The sequence below is a fragment of the Leopardus geoffroyi genome, chromosome A2 (assembly GCF_018350155.1).
Source record: "Leopardus geoffroyi isolate Oge1 chromosome A2, O.geoffroyi_Oge1_pat1.0, whole genome shotgun sequence".
Taxonomy (NCBI): domain Eukaryota; kingdom Metazoa; phylum Chordata; class Mammalia; order Carnivora; family Felidae; genus Leopardus; species Leopardus geoffroyi.
The window spans coordinates 31,378,970-31,406,354 of record NC_059331.1 but is presented as its reverse complement, the minus strand read 5'-3'; the positions used below and the strand labels follow the sequence as shown (position 1 = coordinate 31,406,354).

Genomic DNA, 27,385 nt, shown 5'->3' with positions numbered 1-27,385 from the left:
GAACTGTTTTTGTACCTCTAAGACCACTTGACTAGACTCAAGACAACTTTAAACATCAAGTACTGCGCACAAAGACCTACATTTTCTTTTTTTCCTTTCAAGGATTATTCTCCCATTTTATTGAATAAAAACATACAACTCTAACATTTTGGGGGCCTGGACTGCTTTTATAACACAACCACAGACCTTCTCCCTAGAAAGGCACACATACACAAAAAGTTTTGGTCACAACTATAGGAAATTCAGGAATCTCTTGAAGTCAATTCATGGATCCCTAGAGGTCCAAAGACCTCATGACAACCCGTATTCTAAAAGCATCCTGCAGAAGCACCTGGGTGGCTCAGTTGGGTAAGCGTCCGACTACAGCTCAGGTCATGATCTCACGGTTTGTGGGTTTGAGCCCTGTGTCGGGCTCTGTGCTGACCGCTCGGAGCCTGGAGCCTGCTTCGGATTCTGTGTCCCCTCTCTCTCTGCCCCTCCCCTGCTCACGCTCTGTCTGTCTCTCTCTTTCTCTCTCAAAAAAAAAAAAATAAACTTAAAAAAATTAAAATAATAAAAAATAAAAGCATACTGCAGAAATGCCTACATCATTTCATAGGACCAGGGTAAGGACCTTATAGCCAGCTCTCCCATCATCCTTTATAATTTCAGAAGGCTAATAACAAATGAACACTCAAACAAACTTCCACAAGTAGACTCCCATATTCTCCAAGAAACCAGCAATCTAAGGACTTGAATAAAATCACCAAATCTAAAGTCATATAAATTCAAAGTCCAAATCGGTTTTGTTAGAGCTTAGAATCTGTTACTTCTTTCTGCCCACAAAGATTTCCTTATAAAAGAAACATCAGTATGGCCTAGAGCTTAGTCCTTCCTACTTTAACACTCGTGAGCATATTAAGATATAATTATATGAAAAAAGACTACTTCTAAATTACTAAAACATGTCCTTTTACTACACATATGAATAAAGTCAATTAAGAGAGTTCACAAATGTTCATTTGCAAGATAAATTATGTGGTTGGCAAGCAGACTTTAAACATTTCATAAAGGCTCAAATTTTGACGTGTTTCCAACCAGGTGGGTCAAGAGCTTTCAGACATGTTTAGTTGTAGGTATACCTCAAACTTTAAAGTCTTTCAAATGTCTCTTGGTCTTACTGCTTTATAAAATTTCTAGCACTGTCCAACATATTTTTAGTTACAAAATGAAGTTATAAAAGTGGCCAGAACTCCACCTGTGAATACCAGATAAAAGGTCTCATAAAAATTTAAGTTACAAGGGGCAGTGATACTCTCCTATCAACAGCACCAAAGATTATTTTAAATCACTTAAAATACTGTTTCAAAATCATTATTTGATAACATGAAGTAACAAGCTGCTTACACAGAACATCATTTCACCCCTCGACAATGATCTTTTAAACAGTAATGACCCTCACCAAAATGCAGTTGGGATGTATAATCAAGCGACACTTTCAATGTACAGTTCGTAGTCCTAAGATTTAAATTAAGTCTTGCTTTGGTTAGAATATGTTCTCTCCTTCTAAAACCAAAAAAATGAACACAGCCTGAGGCCCGTGCACACACAGCGGTTAAGTCAGTATTATTTTAAGGCCAGGGGAGGCTTTTCACCCTAGCGGAGGTCAAGTTATACCTCACAACCTTCAAAGTAATCTTTTTTTCCTTTGTGCCAAAAGTCGAAGGTGCTAATTCTTGAGAGCAAGGTTTTAGAGCATTATTAGAGTTTCGACTTCCTATATGTGAATAAAATTTGACATATACGGATCTCCAGCTAGGGATTAAACACACTTCACTGCCATACATTTGCATTTACAGCTCTCCCTCTTCGGAAGAACGGAGACAAAACAGGGAGAATGAACCCAAGTTTCGCAAAGAACCAAAAACAACCAAATCCAACCCACATAACTGCCTCAGCCCGGATGTGAAAGAGGCAGGGTACTTGGGGGGTGGGGGTGGGGGCGGTGGCAGGAAAACTGGAAAATAACTTCACGCTCAAGAAGATACCAAACCTGGGTTAAAACTCACACACGCTTCTTCTGCCAAAGTGAATCTCCCCCGCTGGAGATCAAATCAGCTATACTGGTTCTGGTTTCCTCCAGCCTCTCCCCACCTAAATGTTGCCATTTACGAGAAACTCATCGAAGTTGAATCAAAGTGACTTTTGGGAAGAGATGCCAATATGATCTACAGAGTGCTCCGGAAATGTGTAACTCTACACACGAGGCAACGTTACTCCTTGGGCACCAACACCCACCCCCCCGCAACTTCACTTTCAACTTCCCCTTAAGATGCGGACAATCACAGAGCCTTTTTTTTTTTTTTTTTTTTTTTAAATCGGAGAGAGCATTAAATAAAGCACCGCATCCAGGTCACCGATGGGCTCCCGGCGCCCCGGGGGATCCGCGGGCACCGCGCTCCCCGGCCGCTCCGCCAACTCCTCCCGGAGGTCTCCCAAGTTTCTCTTTCCCCCCTTCCGCGAGCACCCGCCTGAGCCCGGGAGGGAAGGGGGCGGCCCCAGGCGCCGGAACCGAGCGACCTGGAACCCTGGGCCTTTGCGGCTCGCCGGCCGCGCCCGGCGCAAGTGCCCGCGTTCGAGACCCCGGGCGCGTGTGGGCGCCAACTTCGCGGGGACCCTCGCGCCGTGCCCCCGCGGCGCCCCTAGTCCTGCGCCTCCCGGGCCAGCCGGGTCCGGGCGTCCCCGCCACCCTCCCCGCCCCACGGCGGAGCGAGCCCAGCCCCAGCTGCGGCAGCCGGGATGCGGCGGCGGGGAGGGGAGGGGGGCGGCGGCCCCCTTCCCCGGGAAGGCGCGGGGACCCGGAGCCGGGTGGCCCGCAGCCCCCGAAGCCCCCGGCGGGCGGCCGAGCGAGCTCACCTGGCGGCTGGCGGCGGCCTCCGGGGCGGCCTCTGGGCGTGGGCCGGGCGGGGGCGGCAGGGGGGGCGGCGGGGGCCGGGGCTGTAGCCGGGGCCGCCGCCGCCCGCCGGCCTCGCCCCCCCACACGCGCCGGCCGCGGCCGCCCCCGGGCAGTGCGGGGGGCGCGGGGAGCGCGGGTCCCGCGGCGGCGGCGGCGGCGGCGCGGCGCGGCTCAGGCGTCGGAGCGGGCGGCCGCGGGCGCCGCCGCCTCCTCCTCCATGGCTGTTTACCCGGCTGCATTGTGGGAGTTTGACCTCCGCCGCCGCCAACCGCCGCCTCAGCTTGCGCCGCCGCCGCCGCCGCGCACGCCATGGGAGCCGTGACTGACGGTGAGGCCCGCTCGCCGCCACCCCGGCCCTCTGCGCCGAGCCCCTCGGCCTCCCCGGCCTTCCCCGAGGCCCCCGGCCTCATCGGCCTCTTCCGGGAGCCCCTCGGCCTCCGCGATCAGACCCCCTCGGAGAGCCGGCCTTTCCCGGCCGCTTCCCACCCCCCCACCCCCCCGACTCCTTCGGGCCTCTCCCCGGGCCCTTGCTGCCCCTGGGACTCCCGGCCGGAGTCCGCCCCGGGCCTGGGGGACGATGTGCTGGAAAGATGGTCGCGGGGCTGGGAGCACACGTGGGGGGGGGGGGGGGCGGGGGGCGGCGGCCGAGAACGGTGGCAGGGTGCGTGGGCGGGTGGTACCAGGAAGGGGTCCGGGCCGTCGGCGGATGTGGTGAGGGAGCGCTTGGTGCGAATATGGGGTCCGAGCAGTGGCGAAGGGGAGGGAATGGTGGAGACCCTGCCGTCCGGGATCCGGAGGGCCTCGGAGGGGCTGGAGAGTGAGGACACGAGGTTTCGGGCCAAGCTCGGACAAAGAGACACGTTCCAGGGCGGTTCTAGGGGTGTCAGCGTACAGAGGGTGACACCTGCAGCGGTCTTCTGGACAGGTGGGGGGGGGGGGTGGGCCCAGAGAGTGGGGCGGATGGCAGCGGTGCCCGAGAATTAGCCCTGGATTGCAACTAGGGACAATTATCTAAAAAGGATAGATGTCGACAGAGTATGCGGAGGACAATCTAAGAGTGGGCTTGGGGGATTTAGGAGGAGCCAGTGCGGGGATAGGGTAGATCAAGACAATAAAAGATGTGTTTGTGTGTGTTTATGTGTTGGGTACGGTGGTCTGTGGGCGGGAATGGGGGGAGGGTCGGCAGGCAGAGGCTGGGTTTGTGCAAAGTTGTGAGGACAGTTTAGGGAAGGTGGGCCCTGGTGAGGAGAGACCCAGGGGGTGGTCTGTGGACTGAACAAATAAAACAGAGGGCCACCTTGGGGAAGGTGGACAGGCCTGATGGGCCGCTGGAGGGAGAACCTAAGGACGAAGGAAGTCCTTTACCATGTGGGAAGGGAATGTCTAGGGCTGCTGGATGTATCTGCAGAGATGGTGACCAGTAAGGGTAGATGCCTGTGGACAGGCCACTTGTGAAAAGTTGGGGGTCCACAGGATCCCCACATGAAAGGGCCAGCAATGGGAAGAAGAGTAATAAACGGGCATTTGCAGTAAGTAGTGAAGTGGGAGGCTTACAGGTCCAGGAGCTTCATGGGAAATTTTATCTTTGCTTCATTCCAGTTTTATTTACCCCATCTGGGCTAGGCCTTGGAATTACAGTCCAGAACCAGCAGGCAAGACTGTTTCCCCCTCTCAGGTTGCATTCTGGTGGAAAGACGCCTTGGATAATTAGTTTTAAGGGTGGCACATGTTTCCCCAGGGGAAGTACAAGTTTGGGAACTATAGCAGCATGTAGCAAAGATGGCTTATCCATTCTTGAAGATTAGCCTCCGTGAGACAGTTACTTTTAATCCCATTTTTAAAATATTTATTTTTGAGAGAGTGCAAGCTGGGGAGGGGTAGAGAGAGGGGGGACAGAGGATCCTAATCAGGCTCTGTGCCAACGGGCTGACAAGCAGTGAGCCCGATGTGGGGCTTGAACTCAAGAAGCCACCTTAGTCACATTTTTGAAAAATAAATAGTTGTGGTTGGACTCGTGTTCCAGGTGGGAACCACCTATGCAAAAGCCCCAAAGTGTTGGAAGAACTCAAAGATGACCAGTGCTGGCTAGAATTTACAAAGTTGCGGTGCCCCTGGGTGGCTCAGTCTGTTGAGCCTCCAACCTTGGCTCAGGTCATGATCTCACAGATTGTGAGTTTGAGCCCCGCGTTGGGCTCTGTGCGGACAGCTCAGAGCCTGGAGCCTGCTTCAGATTCTGTGTCTCCCTCTCTCTCTCTGCCCCTCCCCTGCTCACACCCTCTCTCTTTCTCAAAAATGAATGTTAAAAATTAAAAAAAAAAAAGTTATAGCCAGAGATTTCTAAGGGCAATGGGAAACAATTTAACATTGGTGTGGTATGATCAGATTTGCATTAAAAAAAAAAAAGCCACCACCCCACTCTACTATGTGAAGAATGATGAGGGGAAGCAAGGAGTTAGGTTCTCTCTAACATTTATATAGTATTCATCACGCGTCAAGGAGTGTTCTAATCATTAACTCCACTTTACAGATGAAACTGGGACACAAGGAGGTTAAGTAACTTGCCCAAGTTTGCACATTTAGTAAGTTATAGAGCCTGAGGTCAGAGCCAGGCAGTCTGACTGCAGAGTTTTTGTCCCTCACTACTGTGCATCCAGTCTCTCAGCTACTGCTACACTAGTCCTAGTAAGAGACAACGGGAGCTCAGACAATACAGAGACGTAGAATAAGATAGAATGCCAGGACTGATTGAGTGGATGTAAGGGGAAGAACTGAGTATTAATCCAGGCTGCTGATTTGAGTGAGTATGTGCTAAATGTACTACTTCTCTATTTATTGAGGTAGGGTCAACATGGAAGATGGGAAGGGAAGATGAGTTCTAGAAACAGTAGTAACTTCAGTCAAATGCCCCACCCCCCACATATCCTTAGAGGCCACAGGAATCCCTACTTCGTCACTTAAAAGCTGTCTGACCTTGTGTAGGTTAATTAACCTCTTTGGACCTCAGTTTTATTCTTTATAAATGGGGATAATAGTAAAATCTACCTCATAAGGGTTGTTTAGAGGTTTAAATGCAATAAAAGTTGTAAAGTGCTTTGCACTGAGTCCAACATATAGAAATGTTCAGCAAATACTATTAAATGTAAGAATTGGTTTTCTCGTCTCTTCTCCATTTTCCTTTGATGAGGGCTGTGTCTTCTTTATCTCTGTATTTGCACAGATTGCCCTTTCCAGCCTGGTAACTGTCATTTATTCTTCAAGACCCACCTCAAATATTCACCTCCTCTCTTTTTAGAACCAGTTGATCTTTCACCTGTTAACCATATTATTTTATGCCTGTTGCTGTTGTAGCCCTCAGTACTTAATTTACTTCAATGATACATTCTAGAAAATATTTAAGGCAGTTCACCATAATATGAAAACATGAAAAATGGATGAGAAAATGGCAAAACAGAGCACTGAAAGTAAGGAAGACTAGAGGAATTAGAAGTGTATGATCTTCAAAATGCAAGAGGCAAAATCTGGTACATTAATTAAGACAGCTGGAAGTGACTCTCTACTAGTTCATAGCAAGAGGCAGAACCTGGTCCACTTCCACTGTGTGATCTCGTGTACATGAGAGAAGGCAACATTAGATACACAGGATAAGCAGTTCTTTGTGATTTAAACACGAGAGAAAAAGTTGATCTGTAGAGGCTCCATAAAGACAAGGCAGTATCCTATCTGTAACCTTTTATCGGCACTGATGATCATAGGGCTGTTACTTAGCACATCCCTGACTAGGTCAAAGAAGGCTAACTCACAATTTAGAAAGGCATCCAAAAGCCAATAGGCCATGTGGTTTAGGTGGATACTTCTACTGGTCTGCCTTAATTCAGACCAAGGTGTGTTTTTGTTTTCGGTTTTTTGGAGGGTTTTTTGTGGGGTTTTTTGTGGTTTTTTTTTTGTTTTGTTTTGTTTTGTTTTTGCTAATTTGTTTTAAGAATACTTAGATCATAGAAGAAAGGATGAAATATAACTTTTTCAGGCAATATGGACACTGAACTATAGATACTGTAAACATGGTTTTCCTCAAATGGGCTTTTGGCAAAAATCAAGCAGAAGTGAGGAGTGGGTATGATAGGTCAACATTCCTTCTAGTCCCAATTCGGGGTGCTGTCTATAGCAGTAAACTACCAAGGAAGACCTGGCTTCTGCTTGAGGGACAGAAGCAATAGCATAAAAATCAAATAAGTAAGATCATTTCTGAGAAAGAACGTAATGAAGTTATGAAATAACTTCTGAAAAAGAACTGGATGGAATATGAAAGAATAAAGGGGGAGGGCTGCCAACAGTCAGGTATGATCTCTCTGAAAAGTAACCTTTAGAGTAAGGCCTGAAGGGGTCAACCCTGTGAAGAGCCCAGGAAAGCATACAAGACAGGCTACAACTAGCGCAAAGGCCTGAGGCGAAAATAAGCTCTGTGCCCTTTAGAGAAGATAAGGAATAAGGTTAAGGAGTAAGATAAGGGCTAGTATCCAGGTGGGCCAGGAGGGATATGCTAGAAAAGGAGGTCAGAGAAGTAAACGAGCTCGCCAAGAGCCTTGGAGATTGGATTGTCTTCTGTTGATACTTAGATATGATTGGATGATTTTAAGCAGAAAAATTAGTGATCCCATACTTCTTTTTTGTTGTTGTTGTTACATTTATTTATTTTGAGAGAGAGGGAGAGAGAATCCCAATTAGGCTCTGCGCTGTCAGCACAGAGCCTAATGCAGGGCTCAATCTCAGGAACCATGAGATCATTGACCTGAGCCGAAATCAAGAGTCGATACCCAACTTTCGACAAGAGTCAAAAGTCACCCAGGCACCCCTCCCATCATTCGGGGCTCCTGTGTATAGAATGAATTCTAGGATGGTAAGAATCAAAGCAGGGAGGCCAACAAGAAGCGTTCCAAGAGTCGAGGTGATTTTGGATTAGGATGATGGCAGCAAAGAAGATGGAGGAGTGACCTGGATAGCTCAGTCATCCTGAAAAATTATGTCTCTGGAGCCTAAAGGACAGCTAATGCCCTCTTACAGATTTGCGGTGCCTGGCAAGGTGCCGTGCCCTCGTGTAATCCTTACATACGGATTTGCCTATCCAGTTGGACTGGGAGCTCTTGGAGAAGAAGCTCTTTATTCCCTGTCCCCTGTACAAGGACACTGGTTACTTTGAGAAAGTGCCCTCCTCAGAGGGAAGCGGAGAGACCCTGTATTTGTTATCTATGGACACTGAACTATAGATATCATCACCAACACTACCATTTTATTGATGGAAAAATAGAGGTCCCGGGAAGTTAGTGACTTACTGTCACATAGCTAGTTCTTGGCAAAGCCATTCTCTTTCCTCCCCCTGTTGCTACCCAGTATTTTGGCGAACTGCAAAAATAGTTTAAATGGTGTCACTGTTAATTTAAACTATATTCACAGTTTGTATTTTGTGTGTGTTAATTTAAAGGGTGTTAAACAGTGTTAGTACCCTGATAGAATCATTTCAAAAGCACTTCTTACAGTACAGAGAACATTAGGTATATATATCTATGTGCCAGAGCACATATGGGAGATGGGAAAGGGGTGGCAGGGAGCCGGGCTGTGGCTCTACGTTCCATATAACAGAGCTTTTTGGTTTGGACGGTAGTGTTTTTAATTGAGATGAATTGAGTACATAGCATTAGTTTCAGATGTACAACATCATTTTGTATTTGAATGCACTACAAAGTGATTGCCTTGATAAACCTAGTTACCATTCATCACCATACAATTGACCCCCTTCCCTCATTTCACCTATCCTGCAATAACCCATTCCCTCTGATAACCACTAATCTGTTCTCTGTATGGGTTTGTTTGTTTTTTATTGTTTTTTCAGTTGTGTTTTAGGTGCCACATGTAAGTGAAATCGTATAGTATTTGTCTTTCTCTGACTTGTTTCATTTAGCATAATGCCCTCAGGGTCTATCCATGTTTTTGCAGGTGACAAGATTTTCTTTTTTATGGCTGAGTGGTATTCTACTGTATATATGTCTTTGTTTTTTTAATTAGAAAGTATAATGCTTGAATACATGCTTGTTACAACTTGAAATAATGGTTTAAAAAAAATTTTTTTTAACGTTTATTTATTTTTGAGACAGAGAGAGACAGAGCATGAATGGGGGAGGGTCAGAGAGAGAGGGAGACACAGAATCGGAAACAGGCTCCAGGCTCTGAGCTGTCAGCACAGAGCCCGACGTGGAGCTCGAACTCACGGACTGCGAGATCATGACCTGAGCTGAAGTCGGACGCTTAACCGACTGAGCCACCCAGGCGCCCCAAAATAATGGTTTTTAACATGCCTGTGAACAATATGCAGAACAGTGTGCAGCTGTACTGTCACTTTCTAATGATGTGATTGTGTATATTTTCCTGTGACTGCAGAGGCAACACTACTCCTGGGTAAAAAGAAGATAGTAATACGCACTTTATAGGGTTTCTTCAAGAGTGAGGCGTGATAATACACGTAAAGCACTTCGAAATTGAAGGACAAATTTATGGTCCAAACTTTTCAGAGTGAAAGGAACAAACAAGATGTATGGTCATCAAATAGGAGCTTATAAATGCTGTAGAAGTGCCCGCTGCTATTATTCCTATTTCAATTGCGGATCAATGAATGACTCCATTCGTGGTCATGGAGTTTGGCCACTTTGTTCCTTCAGCTGTGATCCCAGCACAGGGCTTAACAGTGCAACTATAAAATAAAGTTTCTTTAGCTAAGATAACATGGTTTCTCAAAGCAAGATTGGAGTTTCAATCTTGACTTTATTAGCACCTTTCTCTAAACGTCTCAGTAAATCTAGAGATAAACAAAGGACCTCAACACTATTATTTTTGCTTTATTAAAATTTTTTTAAATTTAATTTTGGTTTAAGTAATTTACTTTGGCATCAGCAATGTATTTAGACTAGCTCTAAGTATCTCACAAGAGATCAATATTTACATGGAAAAAGCAAACCGTCATATTTACTGTTCTTTCCACTGCCTTTTTGTGACTTCTTGATATTGTTGGCCTTCAAAATTGTTTTAGTGATTTTAAGCTTCTTGAAAGGAGGGGCTACGTGTTATTTTACCATAAGTAATCTAAAACAATGAGACACACATAATTCAGCCTAATAACCCATAAGCAGGGGTGATCCAGTGATAAATCTAACAGCAGTCTGCATGCACACTGGTTTTGCACGGCCCTAGTTTCTTTTGTTATTGGTCAAAAGTTTCCTTTTTTCCTTTGGTTTCCTTTTGTTATTGGTCAAAAGTTTCTTTTTTTCTTGTTAACACGTGATAGATTTATTAAAGGGCATAGAATAGAATTTTTAATGCAGAAGAAATGAAGAAAAATACCTCAAAATGACCAATAAACTCACTCTCCAGATAACCACTGTTGGTATTTTTAAAAAGAAAAGTAATGCATGTCCGACAATTTGAGAAAAAAGCATCAAGTGACAAGTGAAAACCCTCCCCACTTCACCTTCTGTGGCTAATCCCTCTTCCCAGAGGTAATTATTAGAAACTGTTTTTGTGTGCGTGCACCTTTTCAGAATGATTTTTAAGTGCCTGTAAAGGGTAAAAAGCACTTTCTCTAGTGCCAAACTTCTGAGTTTGGGTCTCAGCTCTACTCCTTATTTCCGGTGACATTTAATCTGAGCAACTTTCAGTTCCTTCACGGGTAAAATAGGGGTAGTAATATCTACTTTATAGGGCTATCGTGCAGATTCAACGTGTTTATATGTGAAAAATAGCATATTGCAAGCATTATATATATATATGTTAGTCGTAGGCCACTATGTATGTATACTTTAAAATTTTATGCAAACATTTACAAACTCTCCTGTGTTACACTTTTTTTTTTCCAAGTAGGCTCTATGCCCAGCATGGAGCTGAACACAGGGCTTGAACTCATGACCCTGAGAACAAGAGTTGGATGCTTAACCAACTGAGCCACTAGGCACACCTGTGCTATATACTTCTATAATTGTTACATCTTAGAACTCTTTCTACTACATCTTGGAGCTCTTTCTACCTCATTATTTTGTATCAATTGTGTAGCATTCTGTTATATTTTTAAAATTAATTCTCTGCCAAGCACTTAATTATTTCCAGTTGTTTTCTCTTACAAGTAGTGTCTAATAGAGATACTTGTATAGATGTCTTCACACACCTGTGGGAATAATTTCTAGAAGTCAGGTCAAAGAATATACGTATTTTAATTTTGATACATATTGCTACATTGCTGTAGTAGCCCGCTGTTTCAAGTTCACCCTGTCTGAAAGCGTTAAATAAAATTTATCCCTCTGGTTTTCAGTTTGGATCCACCAGTTTCTTGGTTTGGAACACCAAGAAAAATTCAGTGGTGCATTTCTGTGCTAACAGAATTCTTTGCTAAAGTGCCTTTAGAAAGGAAATGCTAATCTTCATTGGGAGGTCACAGAATTGCTATTTCCTAAAAGCAGGTGAGGTTGCTTTTAAGCAATCGTATAGGTTGCTATAAGGTCTAGCAGTTTAGGGAGGCACACTTGAGAGTAGCTTAGCCCTAGGAGGAAGTTACATTCACCGTGAGGCCCTTGACACTGGTTGTGAAGCCTTGACCTGTCCCTAAAGAAGTGTTTTGAAAGTTGGCCCACCATTACCTTCCATTTTCCTATTATCTTCCATTGTTTTCCTTTTCCTATTTTGAATATTTGCCCCAAGGTATTCTGAAACCTTGTTTTGTAATCAGGGTTTTAATAACAATGATGAATTTTGAAAAGAATGTTAGTCTGGGTTTATGAGAGATTGTCCTTTCCGGGATAAAATGAGAGCACAGCTAAAATGGCCATGTCAACTGACCCGAGGCTTGGAGGAGGGGAGTTGGTCTCGTGACTGTAAAGCAGTCATTTCTTCCTGCCTCTCTGTTTATAGAAAATGGGGCATTAAAAATCTAACCCCTTGCAAGGGCTTTTTGAGGATTATTTGGTGTTTTAAGTGATTACATATTTCTTCTAGGTAGTAAATAGGTCAGTATATAAGACAGAAAGGGGTCCAAAATGCATCCCAATTTTGCGAGTAAATACTTGCTTGTCGGCATACATGTGTCATAACTGATTTTAAAGTGATTTTGAATGGCAGACTGTGGGTATAATTGTGGCACAACATATAACTGAATCCAATAGGAAATCTTCCTATAATCCTAACGTCAGGCGGAAAACCACCATCTCAGGACAAATGTTAGGTATTTGGGGTTAGAAGCTCTTTCCAGATGGCACTGGTCCTCATAGTAAAGAAAGCAATCATGACAGCTAAGGAATAATATTGATAGCATCATTAAAATAGTTTTCTAAGCCATGCCTACTGTTTTTGTAGGGTGGGCCAAGGCCTGTCCAAATTATTAATATTAGCATTTAAGTTGCTTATAGTTTCGAGCATGGTGATAATTTTTGAAGTCAATGTATGTAGTAAACAAAGCATATTTTAGGTGTGTTCAGTCTAGCGCTAATTGATGAGGCATCATTAAAAATAACAATGCTCATGTCATTTGTGTTGGGAACCATCAGCAGCCCATCTTTATATTTAAAAAGAAAAGGCTGTTTTCAAACTGACACTGTACCCTTTTATTTTATTGCTGTTGGAGCTGTGCTCTATTTTATTTACGTTATTTCAGGAATTTTTATCCCCAGAGAATTTTCTAGGCAACAACTGTCTATGCAGTTTAAGCTAGAAATACTGTGACCTTGCAATATGAAGCTTGAGATAGAAGCAAATTTGGGAGAAATCCTAACCGGTTAAAACTCTGTATGCGTAAGTGCCTAATATATACCCGTGTAGTTGTTTAGATGTATCTACAGATATACCTTCCACAATGTTTACTCACTTCTCAAGATTTTTAGGATGGAACAAGTTGTGGATTAAATTTAACATAAGCAGGGGCACCTGGCTGGGTCAGTCAGTAGAGCAAGTGACTCTTGATCTCAGGGCTGTGAGTTTGAGCCCCACATTGCATATGGAGATTGCTTAAAAATAAAATGTTTAAAAAAATTTAACATATGGGATGCCTAGGTGGTTCAGTCGTTTAAGCTTCTAGCTCTTGATTTTGGTTCAGGTCATGACCCCAGGGTCGTGGGAACAAGCTCTGTGTCAGGCTCTATGCTGAGCATGAAGCCTGCTTAAGATTCTCTCTCTCTCTCTCTCTCTCTCTCTCTCTCTGCCCCTTTCCCATGCTCGCAATCTCTCTCTCTCTCTTTCTCTCTCTCTTTCTCTCTCTCTCATTCTCTTTGTCTCCCTCTGCCCCTCTCCTCCACTCAATCTCTCTCTAAAGTAAAAAAAATGAAAAATAAGTGAGCATTAAAAAAAATAAACATATAAGTAACTTTCTTTTTCTCTTTTTCTTGCTTTCCCACCATGAAAAGGCATTGTGCTCCTTTGTGTAATTTCATTTCTGTGAAGTTTCACAGCAGCGTTCCTTCACAGTGGAGATGCTATTCCCATTTTACGGAAGAAGTTTTATTCCCATTTTATCGATGAAGTGAGGTTTGGTGCTACACACACAAAGCAAACACTGTATGTTTGGTCCCAGTTTTTGACTTTGGCCCAGGGGTTTGGCTTTGAAGGAAGAGACTGAATTGGGAGAAGGGCCCAGAACTGCCTTGACAGGGAATCCCCAGTGGTACCAGAATTGGTCTGACCACATCCCTACTCAGGCCACCTTGGCATTTTGAGAGAGAGAGACAGACAGACAGAGGTTCCCAAGCAGGCTCCACACTGACAGCAGAGAGCCCCATACGGGGCTTGAACTCACGAACTGTGAGGTCATAATCTGAGCTGAAGTCAGCTGCTTAACCAACTGAGCCACCCAGGAGCCCCAGGACCTGTGATTCTAATCTCTAACTTTCATGCCATTTTACCTCCAACTGCCTGTGCCTTGGTAGCCTCCTCATAGCTCCCCTGCCTTTGGGCTTTTCCCAGATGCAGTCCATTTTGTACATTGTCCTCAGCTTAATCTTCCTAGAAAGTCCTGCTCATGAATCTTTAGCAGTTCCCAGGTGCCCACCGGCAAGGTCCAAGTCTGCTGGTTTGGCATTCACTAGTGGAGATGCCCACATTCTGACCTCTAATTGCCTTTCTGTCCTTGGGTCCCAAGATTTGTGCAGCATCCCTGATGTTCTCACGTGTACACATTTTACATCCAGTCTCTGATTCCCCACCTCTGCTTTCTCCCTGCCTGTGGTGGGGGCAGGGAAAGGACTTTAGCTTGCTTTCTTTTCTCTTTTTTTTTTTTCCTTTTTAAAAATTCGTTTATTTGTTTATTTAAAGATTTTATTTTTTTTAAGTAATATCTACACCCAACATGGGGCTTGAACTCACAACCCAGAGACTGAGCCAGCCAGGTGCCCCCTTTGTTTTTGTTTCTGTTTTCCAACAGCTTTATTGAGGTATAATTTTATACAAAGAACTGCATATTTTATGTGTACAATTCACTGCATCTGGACATATGCAAACAGCTGTGATACCATCACCATAATCATAGCTTTCTTTTTCAAACAGCAGCTAACAGATTTTGAGTGCTCATATGGCTCAAAAGTCAAATAATATAGAAAGATATTTCCCCATCTTCCAAACTGTTCTCTATCCCACTTACCCTGCCCCTCTCCCTTGGTAGCCCCTTCTATTAGTTTCTTTTCTTTTTTTTTTTTTAACGTTTATTTATTTTTGAGACAGAGAGAGACAGAGCATGAACAGGGGAGGGGCAGAGAGAGAGGGAGACACAGAATCTGAACAGGCTCCAGGCTCAGAGCAGTCAGCACAGAGCCTGACGCGAGGCTCGAACTCATGGACCGCGAGATCATGACCTGAGCCGAAGTTGGATGCTTAACCGACCGAGCCACCCAGGCGCCCCCCTTCTATTAGTTTCTTATATATCATTCTAGGGTATCTGTATGGATACATTTCCCCCCATTTATATGTGAAAGGAAACATGCCATACATACTGCCTCACTTTGCTCTTTTATCAAGTTATCTTAACTGAGCTCTGTGTATCAGTACATAGACATTTCCTCATTCTTTGTTTTTCTATGGCTTCATAGTATTCCATCATATCCTTATTCCAAAGTTTATCTAGTCCCCTGTTGATGGACATATGCCATACTGCATATGTGCAAGTTTATCTAGGATTCTTGGGGCAAAGGCATATGTCATTTGAAGTTTAGGTAGATATTGTTAAAATACCTTTTAGCTTTCTTGGTTGGTAATTTTTAAGTATGAAGAGAGCAGCCCAAATTCCACTTCCCCTAACTCCCCCCACGCCAAAGGGAGCTGTCCTCCTAATCTCCTCTATTATGGGTCTTCGGCACTTATTTAACATTCCCAGCCTCCTCTGTATTTGTGTTCATATGCATGTTATGTCTCCACCTAGAGCAAAAGAGCTCAATTCTTTATCTCACATCCTTAGAATTCCTGGTACCGTGTGAACACATCTGCTCATTGATCAAGAATTCTTGTCCTTTGTACAAGAAGAGAAATCTCGGCTTTGGACCTGAAAATAAAGATGGTTGCCTGCTGATCCTTGTTAGTATCTTATTGAAACAAAGCTCTTCAGAGGGCAGATGGTCTGGGGCAGGCACCACAAATCCAATGTAAAAAATATTTATTGAGCATCAGAAGTGTAAAGACACAGTGTGAGAGGTTGAGGAGGAAACCATGAATAAGACATGAACCTCATGAACCTTTTCCCCAAGTTTATTTGGCCTGTACAGTGTTCCAAACATTTTTCAGAAATTTTTATAATTGTAAATTTTTATAATTTTTATAATTTTATAGTTATATAAATAATATATTATTATATTATTTATATAATATATATATTGCATATATAAAGGTACCCAGATCTTAAATATGCAGCTGGAATGATCACAAAACGTGCTTGAAACATTTGTAATTAGTCACCAAACTTTAAAAAGCTCTCGAAAAGCCATCTGTGGTAATAGTTTCCCCGCTTTGGGTGGGTACTCATTCCCCAATTTTCCTATATCCTATTCCCTGAATGCGTTTATATTTGAAATCCCTGGGCCTCAATAAAGTAGGATGCCCCAATATCTGGGAGGAAGATGGGGTTTGTTGGGGGGGTTGGAAGAGCGGAGATAAAACAAGAAATTGATGGGGCATCTGGGTATCTCAGCCAGTTAGGTGTCTGCCTCTTGACTTCTGCTCAGGTCATGATCTCACCGTTCGTGGGGTCGAGCCTCACGTAAGGCTCCTGGATGACGTCGCGTAAGGCTCTTGGGATTCTCTCTCTTCCCTCTCTGCCCCTCCCCAACTGGTATGTGCTTGCTCGCTCTCTCTCTCTCTCTCTCTCTCTCAAAATAAATAAACTTAAGGAAAGAAAAGAAAGAAAACAAATTGACCAAAAGAAAGGAAAGGAATGGAACAGCATCAAACATCAGAATATGCACCCTCTGGAGCAGGTGCTCCCGTGTCCAGTGCCCAGTGTAGAGATTACTTTCACTTTTAACAAAGTTAGAGGATGTTTGCAATAAAAAATAAAATCAACTCATTTTCTGCATTTTAATCTCTTCAAGGACTGTTTTGTCTGAGGCTCCTCAAATAACATTGTTGGTGGTCAAAAACTGAAAGCATTAGTTTGTATTTTAAAGTGTAACATTAAAATACCTGATGAATCGATAACTTGAGCTGCCTGTCAAAGCCATGACTCCGAGAACAAAACCCAATTCTAAAAGCGTTTATCTGATGTTGTCACAGAATAGATTTTAAAACTGCAGCCACCTGCCTTCTAAAGTTTATCTCCGTTGCACCTGCGCTCACAAATACTTCTGCCCACACACAGGAACTATTCAAAGATTTTGCTGTTGATTCATCATGCAGGCTCTCCAGGAATTATTCACACTTTAAAATTTATTTTAAAAAAATAATGCATGCACATGATGAAAAACAAACACAATTCTGCAAAATAATACAGAAAATTCAATTTTTTTTTTCTCATCTTTGTAGTCCTTTTCACCAGAAGAAGGCACTATTACCAGTTTCCTGTGTTCCTTCCAAAGATACTCTTTGAATGCACAAACACATACATGTGCGATGTGCACACATATGCACATACACAAAGCCTCCCCCTTTTCCACACAGATAACAGCTAACTGTATGCTTCTCTTCACCTGTTTTGTTTTCATTTCACTTCATGTATCAAAGGAGATTTTGGGGCATCAGTATGTACATCCACGTTATTCTTTTGGCTGCATAATACATTATATGAACGTTTCATAATTTAACCAGTCTCTTACTGGTAAATGTTTAGCTTTGCAATCTTTCTACTATGAGCAACGCTAAGAACATCCCTTTACATTTATCTCTGTGCATGGGTGCACAGTTATCTATGGGATGTTATCTATGGGATGAATTCCTAGAATTGGAGTTACAGGGTCAAAAAGGTAGGTGCATCTTAGTTTGTTTTTTTTTTTTTTTTAACATTTATTTATTTATTTTAAGAGAAATAGGTAAGTGGGGAGAGAAAGAGATCAAGTGGGGGAGGGGCAGAGAGAGAGAGAGAGAGAGAGAGAGAGAGAGAATCCCAAGCAGGCTCTACCCTGTAAGCTCAGAGCCTGATGTGGGGCTCGATCTCATGTACCGTGATATCATGACCTGAGCTGAAATCGAGTCAGGCGCTTAACCAACTGAGCCACCCAGGTGCCCGGGATGTATGTTTTAGACACCGTTTGTTGTCGCCCATTTGCCCCACAAAGAGGGTGCCACTGTACCTTCCATCAGTGTGTGTAAGTGCACTTTCTCAGGATCCTTGCCAACCCTTTTTACCGGGTATTTTGATCTTCGCAAATCTGGTAGATGAAAATTTATGTTTTATTGGGTTTCAACCTGCCTTTCTCTTGTCACAATCCAGGATTACTTTGTCCAGCAAGAACACTAGCTCCGGGCTGCCGGACAGGCCGACAAGAGCCCCACTTAGAGCTCCTCGTCATTACCTGCCCTGCTCTTCTGTTTTATCTTTTTTCTTCTCCTTGGAGCAAGAGTGAGACAGCCTAGCTTTAAAAAAAAAAAAAAAAAAAAAAAAAAAAATCTTCATGGGGAAAGAAACAGTGCAGACATAATGACTAAATGACACTTATTTTTTTTGATAAACCCATTCTCTTTTCTCTGACCCACCTCTCTTTGCCCAGTCTGCCACTACCTCTTTCAAACCTTTTCTTTCTGTACTTTCTGCCTCTACCTCACACTAGTCAGAGATAGGAACACCTCAGCCCTCTGTGTGGACAGGTTTTTCCCAAAAAAAGCTCTCCAAGAACTCTGGGCTTATTTCTTTGATGGTCCCCGGAAATGATTTCTGCTTAGCAACCCAACAAGAGCAGATCCATTAGCGCAGGCTGTAACCTGGCCCCTTAGTACACTGCCTGGCACACAATAGACAATAACTGTCTTGACAGAGACATAGAAATAACAAACGTCAATTGCAGTAAAACCTACATAACAAAAGTTGCCGTCTTAACCACCTTTAAGTACACAGTTTAGAGGCGTGAAGTACACTCACATCTCAGTGGTTTTCTTTTGGATGAATGCATAAATAGTGGTATCAGTTACTTGTTTCTGAAAGTCAACAAGAGTCAGACCATCATTTTAATTCATGTTCTTCTTTCCTCCAGACGAAGTCATACGGAAGCGCCTCCTAATTGATGGAGACGGCGCTGGAGATGATCGGAGAATCAATCTGCTAGTGAAAAGTTTCATTAAATGGTGCAACTCTGGGTCCCAGGAAGAGGGGTATTTATTTCATCTCACTTTTGTTTCTACACCAGTGGGCTGATAAGAGTTTAAACCCTGTATACAGCCTATCAATATTTCAGATTTTCACTCACCTTCAGTGTCCAGTGGAGGCAATTTGGGGTTAATCAGCTATAGATTTTTCTGGTCTTTCTTTCTATTCAGAGGCCTGCTTTATTTATGTTTATTAAAATGTGCAGAAGGTATGGTGGTAAGAAAGGAGAATTAAATTTTGGCTCACTAATTTGGTCAATTTTAGCAGGTAAGTTAGACAAAGTATCTAAATGAAATTGTCTTTGTTTTATTTTTTTTTTTAAGTAAGCTGTAGGCCCAACATGGGGCTTGAACACATGACCCCAAGATCACGAGTCACCTGTGCTACCAACTGAGCCATCCAGGCACCTCAATTTTCTCTTTTTTTTTTTTTTTTTTTTTTTTTTTTTTTTTTTTTTTTTTCAACGTTTATTTATTTTTGGGACAGAGAGAGACAGAGCATGAATGGGGGAGGGGCAGAGAGAGAGGGAGACACAGAATTGGAAACAGGCTCCAGGCTCTGAGCCATCAGCCCAGAGCCTGACGCGGGGCTCGAACTCACGGAGCGCGAGATCGTGACCTGGCTGAAGTCGGACGCTTAACCGACTGCGCCACCCAGGCGCCCCTCTTTTTTTAATAAGCTAATAGATAGTTGTTGCAAGGGTTTATACATATTTAATTTTTTTTTTTTTCAACGTTTATTTATTTTTTGGGACAGAGAGAGACAGAGCATGAATGGGGGAGGGGCAGAGAGAGAGGGAGACACAGAATCGGAAACAGGCTCCAGGCTCTGAGCCATCAGCCCAGAGCCTGACGCGGGGCTCGAACTCACGGAGCGCGAGATCGTGACCTGGCTGAAGTCGGACGCTTAACCGACTGCGCCACCCAGGCGCCCCTCTTTTTTTAATAAGCTAATAGATAGTTGTTGCAAGGGTTTATACATATTTAATTTTTTTTTTTTTCAACGTTTATTTATTTTTTGGGACAGAGAGAGACAGAGCATGAATGGGGGAGGGGCAGAGAGAGAGGGAGACACAGAATCGGAAACAGGCTCCAGGCTCTGAGCCATCAGCCCAGAGCCTGACGCGGGGCTCGAACTCACGGACCGCGAGATCGTGACCTGGCTGAAGTCGGACGCCCAACCGACTGCGCCACCCAGGCGCCCCATATACATATTTAATAATTTTTCTTGCGTTAGAAAAATTTCCCTCATTTGAATTAACTTTTCACATAGATCTTTGTAAAAAGTGGAAAAAAATGTGAAAATAAAATTGGAAGCATAAAAAAACATCTTAATGAAAACATTTTAAAATGTATTTTAAACAAAATTCAAACAAGTAGTTGTTTGAATTTAGCTTATAGTGATAAGAACAGTGGTCTCATCTTTGCACGTGTAACTAAAGCAGTTTATAAATTCAAGTACATCACATCTGGAGAAAGAAAACATAAGGGAAAGATATTTTAAATTATTTTATAATTTTTTTAATTTTTTAAAAATTATTTTAAATAAAGCAAAGGATTCTCTTAGAACTTGATAGGATTTAATTACCAAATTTTGGCCTGTACTATAATGGTTCAACTTTGGTATTTCACAAAAAACTTTATTCTGTTTTTTCTCTCTTTTTCGCTAGATACAGCCAGTACCAACGTATGCTGAGCACGCTGTCCCAATGTGAATTTTCAATGGGGAAAACTTTGCTGGTATATGATATGAATCTCAGAGAAATGGAAAATTATGAAAAAATTTACAAAGAAATAGGTAAAGAAACTTAAAGCAATTAATGTTTCCATGTAATTTTAATTTTTATGACCCAAAGGAGATAATATCTGCTAACATTTTTCTTTGGTTTGTGGTAAAATAATAACAATGTTAATAGAATATAGTAAATGTTAGCTACAAAAATGTATTCTGATATGATACAATACTTAGGGTTACAGCTGTTTTTTAAACCACCAGCATCTATTTTATTAGCAATGGAACTTAATTTAAAAACACATTTTAAAATTAAAAATGGATGGAGATTATACATGTTGTTACAACTGTCTTTAAAAAAAACCTTTTCATATAGAATGTAGCATTGCAGGAGCACATGAAAAAATTGCTGAGTGCAAAAAGCAAATTCTTCAAGCAAAGCGAATACGAAAAAATCGCCAAGGTAAGGGTTTTGTGGAATTTAGTGTGCAAATGCTTTATTACTGAGTACTATTTTCATGCAGTTTTTAATGTTGTGTGGTAAAATCTTCGGTGAGAATCAACCTGAATTATTAAAAAGAATTAGGAGCTAAACTTAATTCTTTAAAGCTATGTTATTCCTTAAAATAGTGGAGAAGGAAGGCCATGCTGGAAAAAAAATTTTTTTTTTGTTTTTTTGTTTGTTTGTTTGTTTGCTGGATGGTATTGATCATCCAAATATTTCTTAAGTATTCATTTTTTCTTTTTACTCTTCAGACCCCTTTGCCTAAATAATGTTACAGTTAATCAGCAAAGGCAATTTACACTAGACCTCAGGTTTTGTTTGTTATTTGTTTCACGGAACTACTTGCGAGAAAAAAGAAAAGAATTTAAGCTCAGTGAGTTTTTATTAAGTACAAAGCAAGCAAACATTTGCAAGCTGCCTAAATATCTAATAAGAGGAAGAGTAAAGTTTAGTTTTGCCCTGATTTCTTTCGTTTTTTAATCAGGGTTTGTCCTCATTGCAGTCCATAAAAACTAGTCCAAAATAATTTTTAATGGCTGGGGCATTGCTTCTCCTATAATGTAAACTGAAAGAAAGAAAGATAAAAAATATAATGCATAATCACAATTGTAACCTATATACAAAAAACTAGAAGGAAATAGAAAATGTAAATGGTTATTATTTTGGGGCTGTGGGGTTTTATGTCTTAGGGTTTTTTGTTTTTGTTTTTGTTTTTTTTCACTGATCACATATTACTTTGTAATCTAAAAAAATTTTATTAGAAGTCACACTTTTGGGGCATCTGGGTGGCTCAGTCAGTTAAGTATCCAGCTTTGCCTCAGGTCGTGATCTCACAGTTTGTGAGTTGGAACCCTGTGTCGTGCTCTGTGCTGACAGCTCAGAGCCTGGAGCCTGCTTCGGATTCTGTGTCTCCGTCTCTCTCTGCCCTGCCCCTGCTCATGCTCTATTTCTGTCTCTGTCTCTGTCTCTGTCTGTGTCTCTCTGTCTCAAAAATAAATATTAAAATTTTTTTTCTTTTTAAATAAATAAAAGTCACACTTTTATTGGGGCATCTGGATGGCACAGTCAGTTAAGCATGTGACTTTGGCTCAGGTCATGATCTCACAGCTTGTGAGTTCAAGTCCCATGTTGGGCTCTTTGCTGACAGCTCAGAGCCTGGAGCCTGCTTCTGATTCTGTGTCTCCCTCTCTCTCTGCCCCTCCCCGACTCTCTCTCTCTTTCAAAAATAAACATTAAAAAAACTTTTTAAGTCACACTTTTATTGAATTAATATGCAGATTTTCAAAACAATGAATTTTACATTTTAATGAACCAATTAAGATGCTTAATTCCTTATTTTAAAAAAAATTGTTTTTTGAATTCGTTCTAAAATGCATATGGTCAAGTTCAGTGGCCAATTTACAGCAATGTATTTAATAATTAATACCGATTCTAAAATAATTTAAAAATGTTTTACAGTGCTTTTTCTGGATTAGCTGAGGCTTTTAAATGAATGCTGCCATTCATCATTTCATAAGAAAGGCCAACAGGAAATAACAAGGAAACCTGAAAGTCTCAGTGGAACAGAAACAAGGAATTTTATCAGTTCTGAATTTTAAATCATTTCTAAGTTTCTGAAATCTTTACCTTTAGAATGAGAATGAGATGTGTAATTTGCCCTTGTTAAGATCCAAAATTAATGATAGGATATATTTACCTAGCTGATCTTTTCTTTGCTGGGCAAATAGGTAGTAAGATCCTCATCAGAATCAGTCTGCTTAATGATCAATAGTGGCTTAAGTTCACTTATACTCTGCTGGCTTCTTATATCCTACCTAGGGATAGGTAAATGGAAAAACAGATTGGGAGCAAAAGTCCTTGTTTAAAATTGTTTTGAAATAGGGGTACCTGAGTGGCTCAGTTGATTAAACGTCCGACTCCAACTCAGGTCACGATCTCACAGTTCGTGTGTTTGAGTCCTGCCTAGGGCTCTATGCTGATAGCTCAGAGCCTGGAGCCTGCTTTGAATTCTGTGTTTCCCTCTCTCTCTGCCCCTCCCCTGCTCTCTTGCTCTCTCTCTCTGTCTCTCTCTGTCTCTCGAAAACAAATAAACATTAAAAAAGAATAAAAAAGTTTTGAAATAATGGATTATAGTTATAGGCCAACCAAGTGACATTGGCAATACTGTTTCCATCCTTAAGTTGTTTTTATTTCTTTATGCACTCAGAAAGTGATTAAGAGAGATCTGTCATGTTATACATTTTGTTTTCATATCCAGGTTCAAAAAAACCTTAATTTGATAAATATTTTTATATCTTTCAGAATATGATGCTTTGGCAAAAGTGATCCAGCATCATCCAGACAGACATGAGACACTAAAGTAAGTTTAGAGTTTACTTTGAAAGGAACTAATCTTTATACATAAATGTTCACATACTAGCCTATGTTTTCCATTTTTATGGGAGTACAAAGTATGTTTCAGAAGGAGGGGTCACATCTTCCCAATAACATATTCTAATGCTGCTTGATTAAATTTTTTCCTTCCTCCAATCTAAGTGCCTCTAGGTCTAAAATAAATGCATATAGGGGCACCTGGGTGGCTCATTTGGTTCAGCATCCAACTCTTGGTTTCGGCTCAGGTCATGATCTTGTGGTTTGTGAGTTCGAGCCCCACATCTGGCTCTGCACTGATAGTGTGGAGTCTGCTTGGGATTCTCTGTCCCTCTCACTCTCAAAAATAAATAAACTTAAAAAAATAAATTCATATAATATACATCACACTAAAATGGATAAATAAAATATGGCGTACTCATAGTAGAATACTAAATGAGGAGTGTAAAACAAATTAGATATACGCTTTTTTTAGATATACACTTTAAAAAATTTTTTTTAATGCTTTTATTTATTTTTGAGACAGAGAGAGACAGAACATGAGCAGGGGAGGGGCAGAGAGAGAGGGAGACACAGAATCCAAAGCAGGCTCCAGGCTCTGAGCTGTCAGCACAGAGCCTGACTTGGGGCTCGAACTCACAGACTGTGGGATCATGACCTGAGCTGAAGTCGGACGTTTAACCGACTGAGCCACCTAGGCGCCCTTTATACACTTTTTAAACTCAGATTTCAAAACACAATCAGTGAAAAGAAAAACAGAAGACATACAATGAATTTTAAATTATTCCTGATCTTCTGTAATACTTGCAGAATAGTAACCATTTATAAAGTTAACGTCCCCCCATTATCTACTAATACTGTATATAATTTAGAGGGACAAATAAATATATGGGTTGGAATGATACAGTGACTGCCTGACTGGGGAGCAGAGGAAGATAAAAGGCCTGAGATAGAGGACAGGCAATAAGGTTCTAGTATCTCAAGTTAACCTGCAGTGTTTTATTTCTTTTACCAAGAAAAAGAGGAGAAGAAAGACTTATTTTGTCAAATAAGAATGACAAAACATTAAAAGTTGTCAATTCTTGGGGGTATGATATCCTATTATCTGTGTCTTCTTAGATTTTAAAAATTATCTAGAAATTTGATTTTAATGAAATTAGTGCACATTTAGAAGTTAAGAAATCATCCCTCACTTCAAAGTTTCATCATAATGGAGTCTAAGAACTTCTTATCCTTTAAAAAAAATGTTTAAATACTCTTTAGTAATTAAAAATTTAGGCATTAATTGTGAATTCTGTTTCCCCAATTAGCAAAATGTAACACTGTTTTATTATTTTCAGGGAACTAGAGTCTCTGGGAAAAGAACTGGAGCATCTTTCACATATTAAAGAAAGTGTGGAAGATAAGGTATTTGCACACGTATTTGAGCCTCTGTGATATGTGTATGTTTATAGATCGGTGTGCATTAACTCTTTTCTCCTGAACACAGCTGGAACTGAGACGGAAACAGTTTCACGTTCTACTTAGTACCATCCACGAACTTCAGCAAACGCTGGAAAGTAAGTAGAAGTCACGGAATGAATGTTTATAAGGACTTTTAAGTGATCCAGGGGTGTGCCCTCTAAAATATACGTCTTCTTGACAGAGCATACCTGCAGTTTCAGAGCAGGAGTATAGCTGGATGATGCCAGAAGGCATTCATGTAGTTCACCTTTCCGTATATATGCAGAAAAGCCTGAAGGTGTAACAATATATGATTTAAATACATAACCAGTGTTTCATATAAAGAGAAATTCAAAGGTGATAGATTTGGAATTCTTCTTGGTTTATTATAGTTTATTGCTGTAAAGTAATGCTGTGAAGTAATTCAGGACCCAGGCAGGCAATGGTGAGTAGGTGAAGTAATTAGCACATAAGCACATTTGCCTAGTCAGTGAATGGAACGTACTTTCAGGAACTGGAGACTTGCTCTTTGTATTGATTATAGCAAATTGGAAATTTCTATGCTATCTGATTTCCTGATCATTTTCAAGAAAAGCCTAGGGGCACCTGGGTGGCTCAGTTGGTTGAGCATCCCACTCTTGATTTTGGATTGAGCCCTGCGTCAGGCTCTGCACTGATAGAGTGGGAGGGAACCTGCTTGGGAATCTTTCTCCCTCTCTCTTTCTGCCCTTCCCTCTACTCACACACTTTCTCTCTCTCTCTCAAAATAAATCAATTTAAAAAAAAAAAAAGAAAGAAAAGAAAAGCCTAAAACCTAGATTTTTAAAAAAATGTATTCTCTCACATACATTTTAAACTTTTTTTTTACATTTTTTAAACATTAATTCATTGTTGAGACACAGAGCATGAGCATGGGAGGGGCAGAGAGAAGGGGAGACACAGAATCCGAGTTAGGCTCCAGGCTCCAAGCTGTCAACACAGAGCCTGACGCGAGGCTCAAACCCAAGAGCAGTTCAGTTGTGACCTGAGCGAAGTCGGACGCTTAACTGACTGAGCCACCCAGGTGCCCCTCTCTCACATACATTTTAAAAAATGTATTCTAGTGGCGCCTGGGTGGCTCAGTCAGTTAAGCATCTGACTTCGGCTCAGGTTATGATCTCACAGTTGGTGGGTTCGAGCCCTGCGTCCGGCTCTGTGCTGACAGCTCAGAGCCTGGAGCCTGCCTCACATTCTGTGTCTCCCTCTCTCTGCCCCTCTCTAGCTCATGCTCTGTCTCTCTTTCTCTCTCTCTCTCAAAAATGAATAAGCATTAAAAAAATTTTTTTAATGTATTCTATCACATAAATTTTACATTTTGATTACGCTCATAAACACCAACAGCCAAAACAGCATTGTTAAAACCAAACACCGTGTGGGTCAATTGCAGTCATAGACTGCCATTTTGCCATCTTTTTAGATATATCAGCTAATAAAGGATAAAAATGTTGTCATGTATTCGCTAAATATATAACTTAAGGAAATTTGACTGCAGTTTTATGGTTCTTTCTCAACTACAGATGATGAAAAGCTCTCCGAAGTAGAAGAAGCTCAAGAAACCAGCATGGAAACAGACTCCAAGCCATAGACAGGCTAATGGTTCACCATTCCCAAGAATACGGAAGTAACAACATGCTCACTGTGTTTGGAACTTGTTGTACTCTTGAGATTTAAAGTTTGGGCAGTGAACTACTTTGCTTTTAAATGTTAATGCACAGTTCATTCCGATTTCTTTGCACAAAGGAAAAAGACTTTAATATCGATTTGTTTGTATTGAAATGTCTTTTTTATTCTTGAAAGGTAGGAAGCAACATCCCAAAATGTTTAATAGAATGTTTTCAAGCCAGATATGTTTTGTGCTCAGTAGTGTTGTAAGTAGTTTTTAACTGGTCACACTGATTGGCTTATAAACTAAGTTGAAGGTTGTGAGAAAGCGGCATTTCCAGGATGTGGGTGAGAAAATGAGTCAATCTGGAAATTGTTACCACTTTTGAAAATGGAGTTCATGAATAGGCTTCAAGAGGGCTGCAAATTTGTGAAATTATGTTCAAAATAGGGGTAGCGTATGCTCATTTGGGGAGAAGTTGCATGATACTAACAATCGGTGGTGTAAGAGGTAATTATAAGATGAAAGTAAATCAATATGCATTGCTTTCTAGATCTCTCTCCTCAACACTTGAGCAATGTGGTTATAAAATGTTTTGTTAATATGTTTTCTCCTACTGTTTCATTATGTAGGGGTCATTTTCAGCAGAAAAAAAAATTGATAAAAGAAAAAGTTGTCTCAGAAAACCAGTCTGTTAAGATGGTCTTGCATAAAGGATTTCATCATCTTAAAAATTAAGCTAAGGCTGAATCATTTGTAATTTTCTTAAGTATGGAATTTAATGCTCAGTACTTGTTAGGTTCCATCCTTACCATTTATTTTAGTTCGGAAACATGACAGTTCGCATGAATCATACTTTAAACAATGTTAAATTTTTGTAATCTTAAGAATTCTTATCTTTAAATATGAAAGTTGAAAATTAGCTCAGTAGTAGTCATATTAAAAGTTTCACAATACCTTTAA

General features: G+C 41.4%; 2 protein-coding genes across 7 annotated transcripts in view; one reads left to right on the top strand and one right to left on the bottom strand.

Annotated features, from left to right (window-relative positions):
- The window catches only part of ATXN7 (ataxin 7), a 142,547-nt gene extending 139,594 nt beyond the window's left edge, over positions 1-2,953 (bottom strand). For 2 of the 4 annotated variants that reach the window (XM_045493418.1, XM_045493422.1), the window contains exon 1: positions 2,896-2,952. The gene's annotated coding sequence lies outside the window, so the exon portion shown is untranslated. Of the gene's footprint in view, positions 1-2,895 lie in introns of all 4 variants that reach the window. The other 2 variants (XM_045493424.1, XM_045493420.1) reach the window with 2 other exon arrangements.
- Positions 88-27,385, top strand: THOC7 (THO complex 7). 3 transcript variants are annotated; one of them, XM_045493426.1, is made up of 8 exons: positions 3,061-3,263; positions 18,619-18,736; positions 20,401-20,528; positions 20,839-20,925; positions 23,269-23,326; positions 24,678-24,744; positions 24,827-24,896; positions 26,337-27,385. In XM_045493426.1, exons 1-8 carry the CDS (start codon positions 3,245-3,247, stop codon positions 26,402-26,404), a joined length of 615 nt encoding a protein of 204 aa, XP_045349382.1. In that variant the 5' UTR covers positions 3,061-3,244; the 3' UTR covers positions 26,405-27,385. The 3 variants fall into 3 exon arrangements, 2 of the variants coding, with proteins under 2 accessions (XP_045349382.1, XP_045349383.1); XM_045493427.1 differs by lacking the exon at positions 20,839-20,925 and having other exon boundaries at positions 3,132-3,263; XR_006715906.1 differs by lacking the exons at positions 20,401-20,528; positions 20,839-20,925; positions 23,269-23,326; ... (1 more) ...; positions 24,827-24,896; positions 26,337-27,385 and having other exon boundaries at positions 88-3,263; positions 18,619-18,733.

What these genes read in the sequence shown, in the direction of transcription:
- THOC7 (XM_045493426.1), top strand. An exon ending in AAAAATTTACAAAGAAATAG is followed by an intron (nt 20,529 to 20,838) that starts GTAAAGAAACTT and finishes CTTTTCATATAG; the next exon opens with AATGTAGCATTGCAGGAGCA. An exon ending in GACAGACATGAGACACTAAA is followed by an intron (nt 23,327 to 24,677) that starts GTAAGTTTAGAG and finishes TATTATTTTCAG; the next exon opens with GGAACTAGAGTCTCTGGGAA.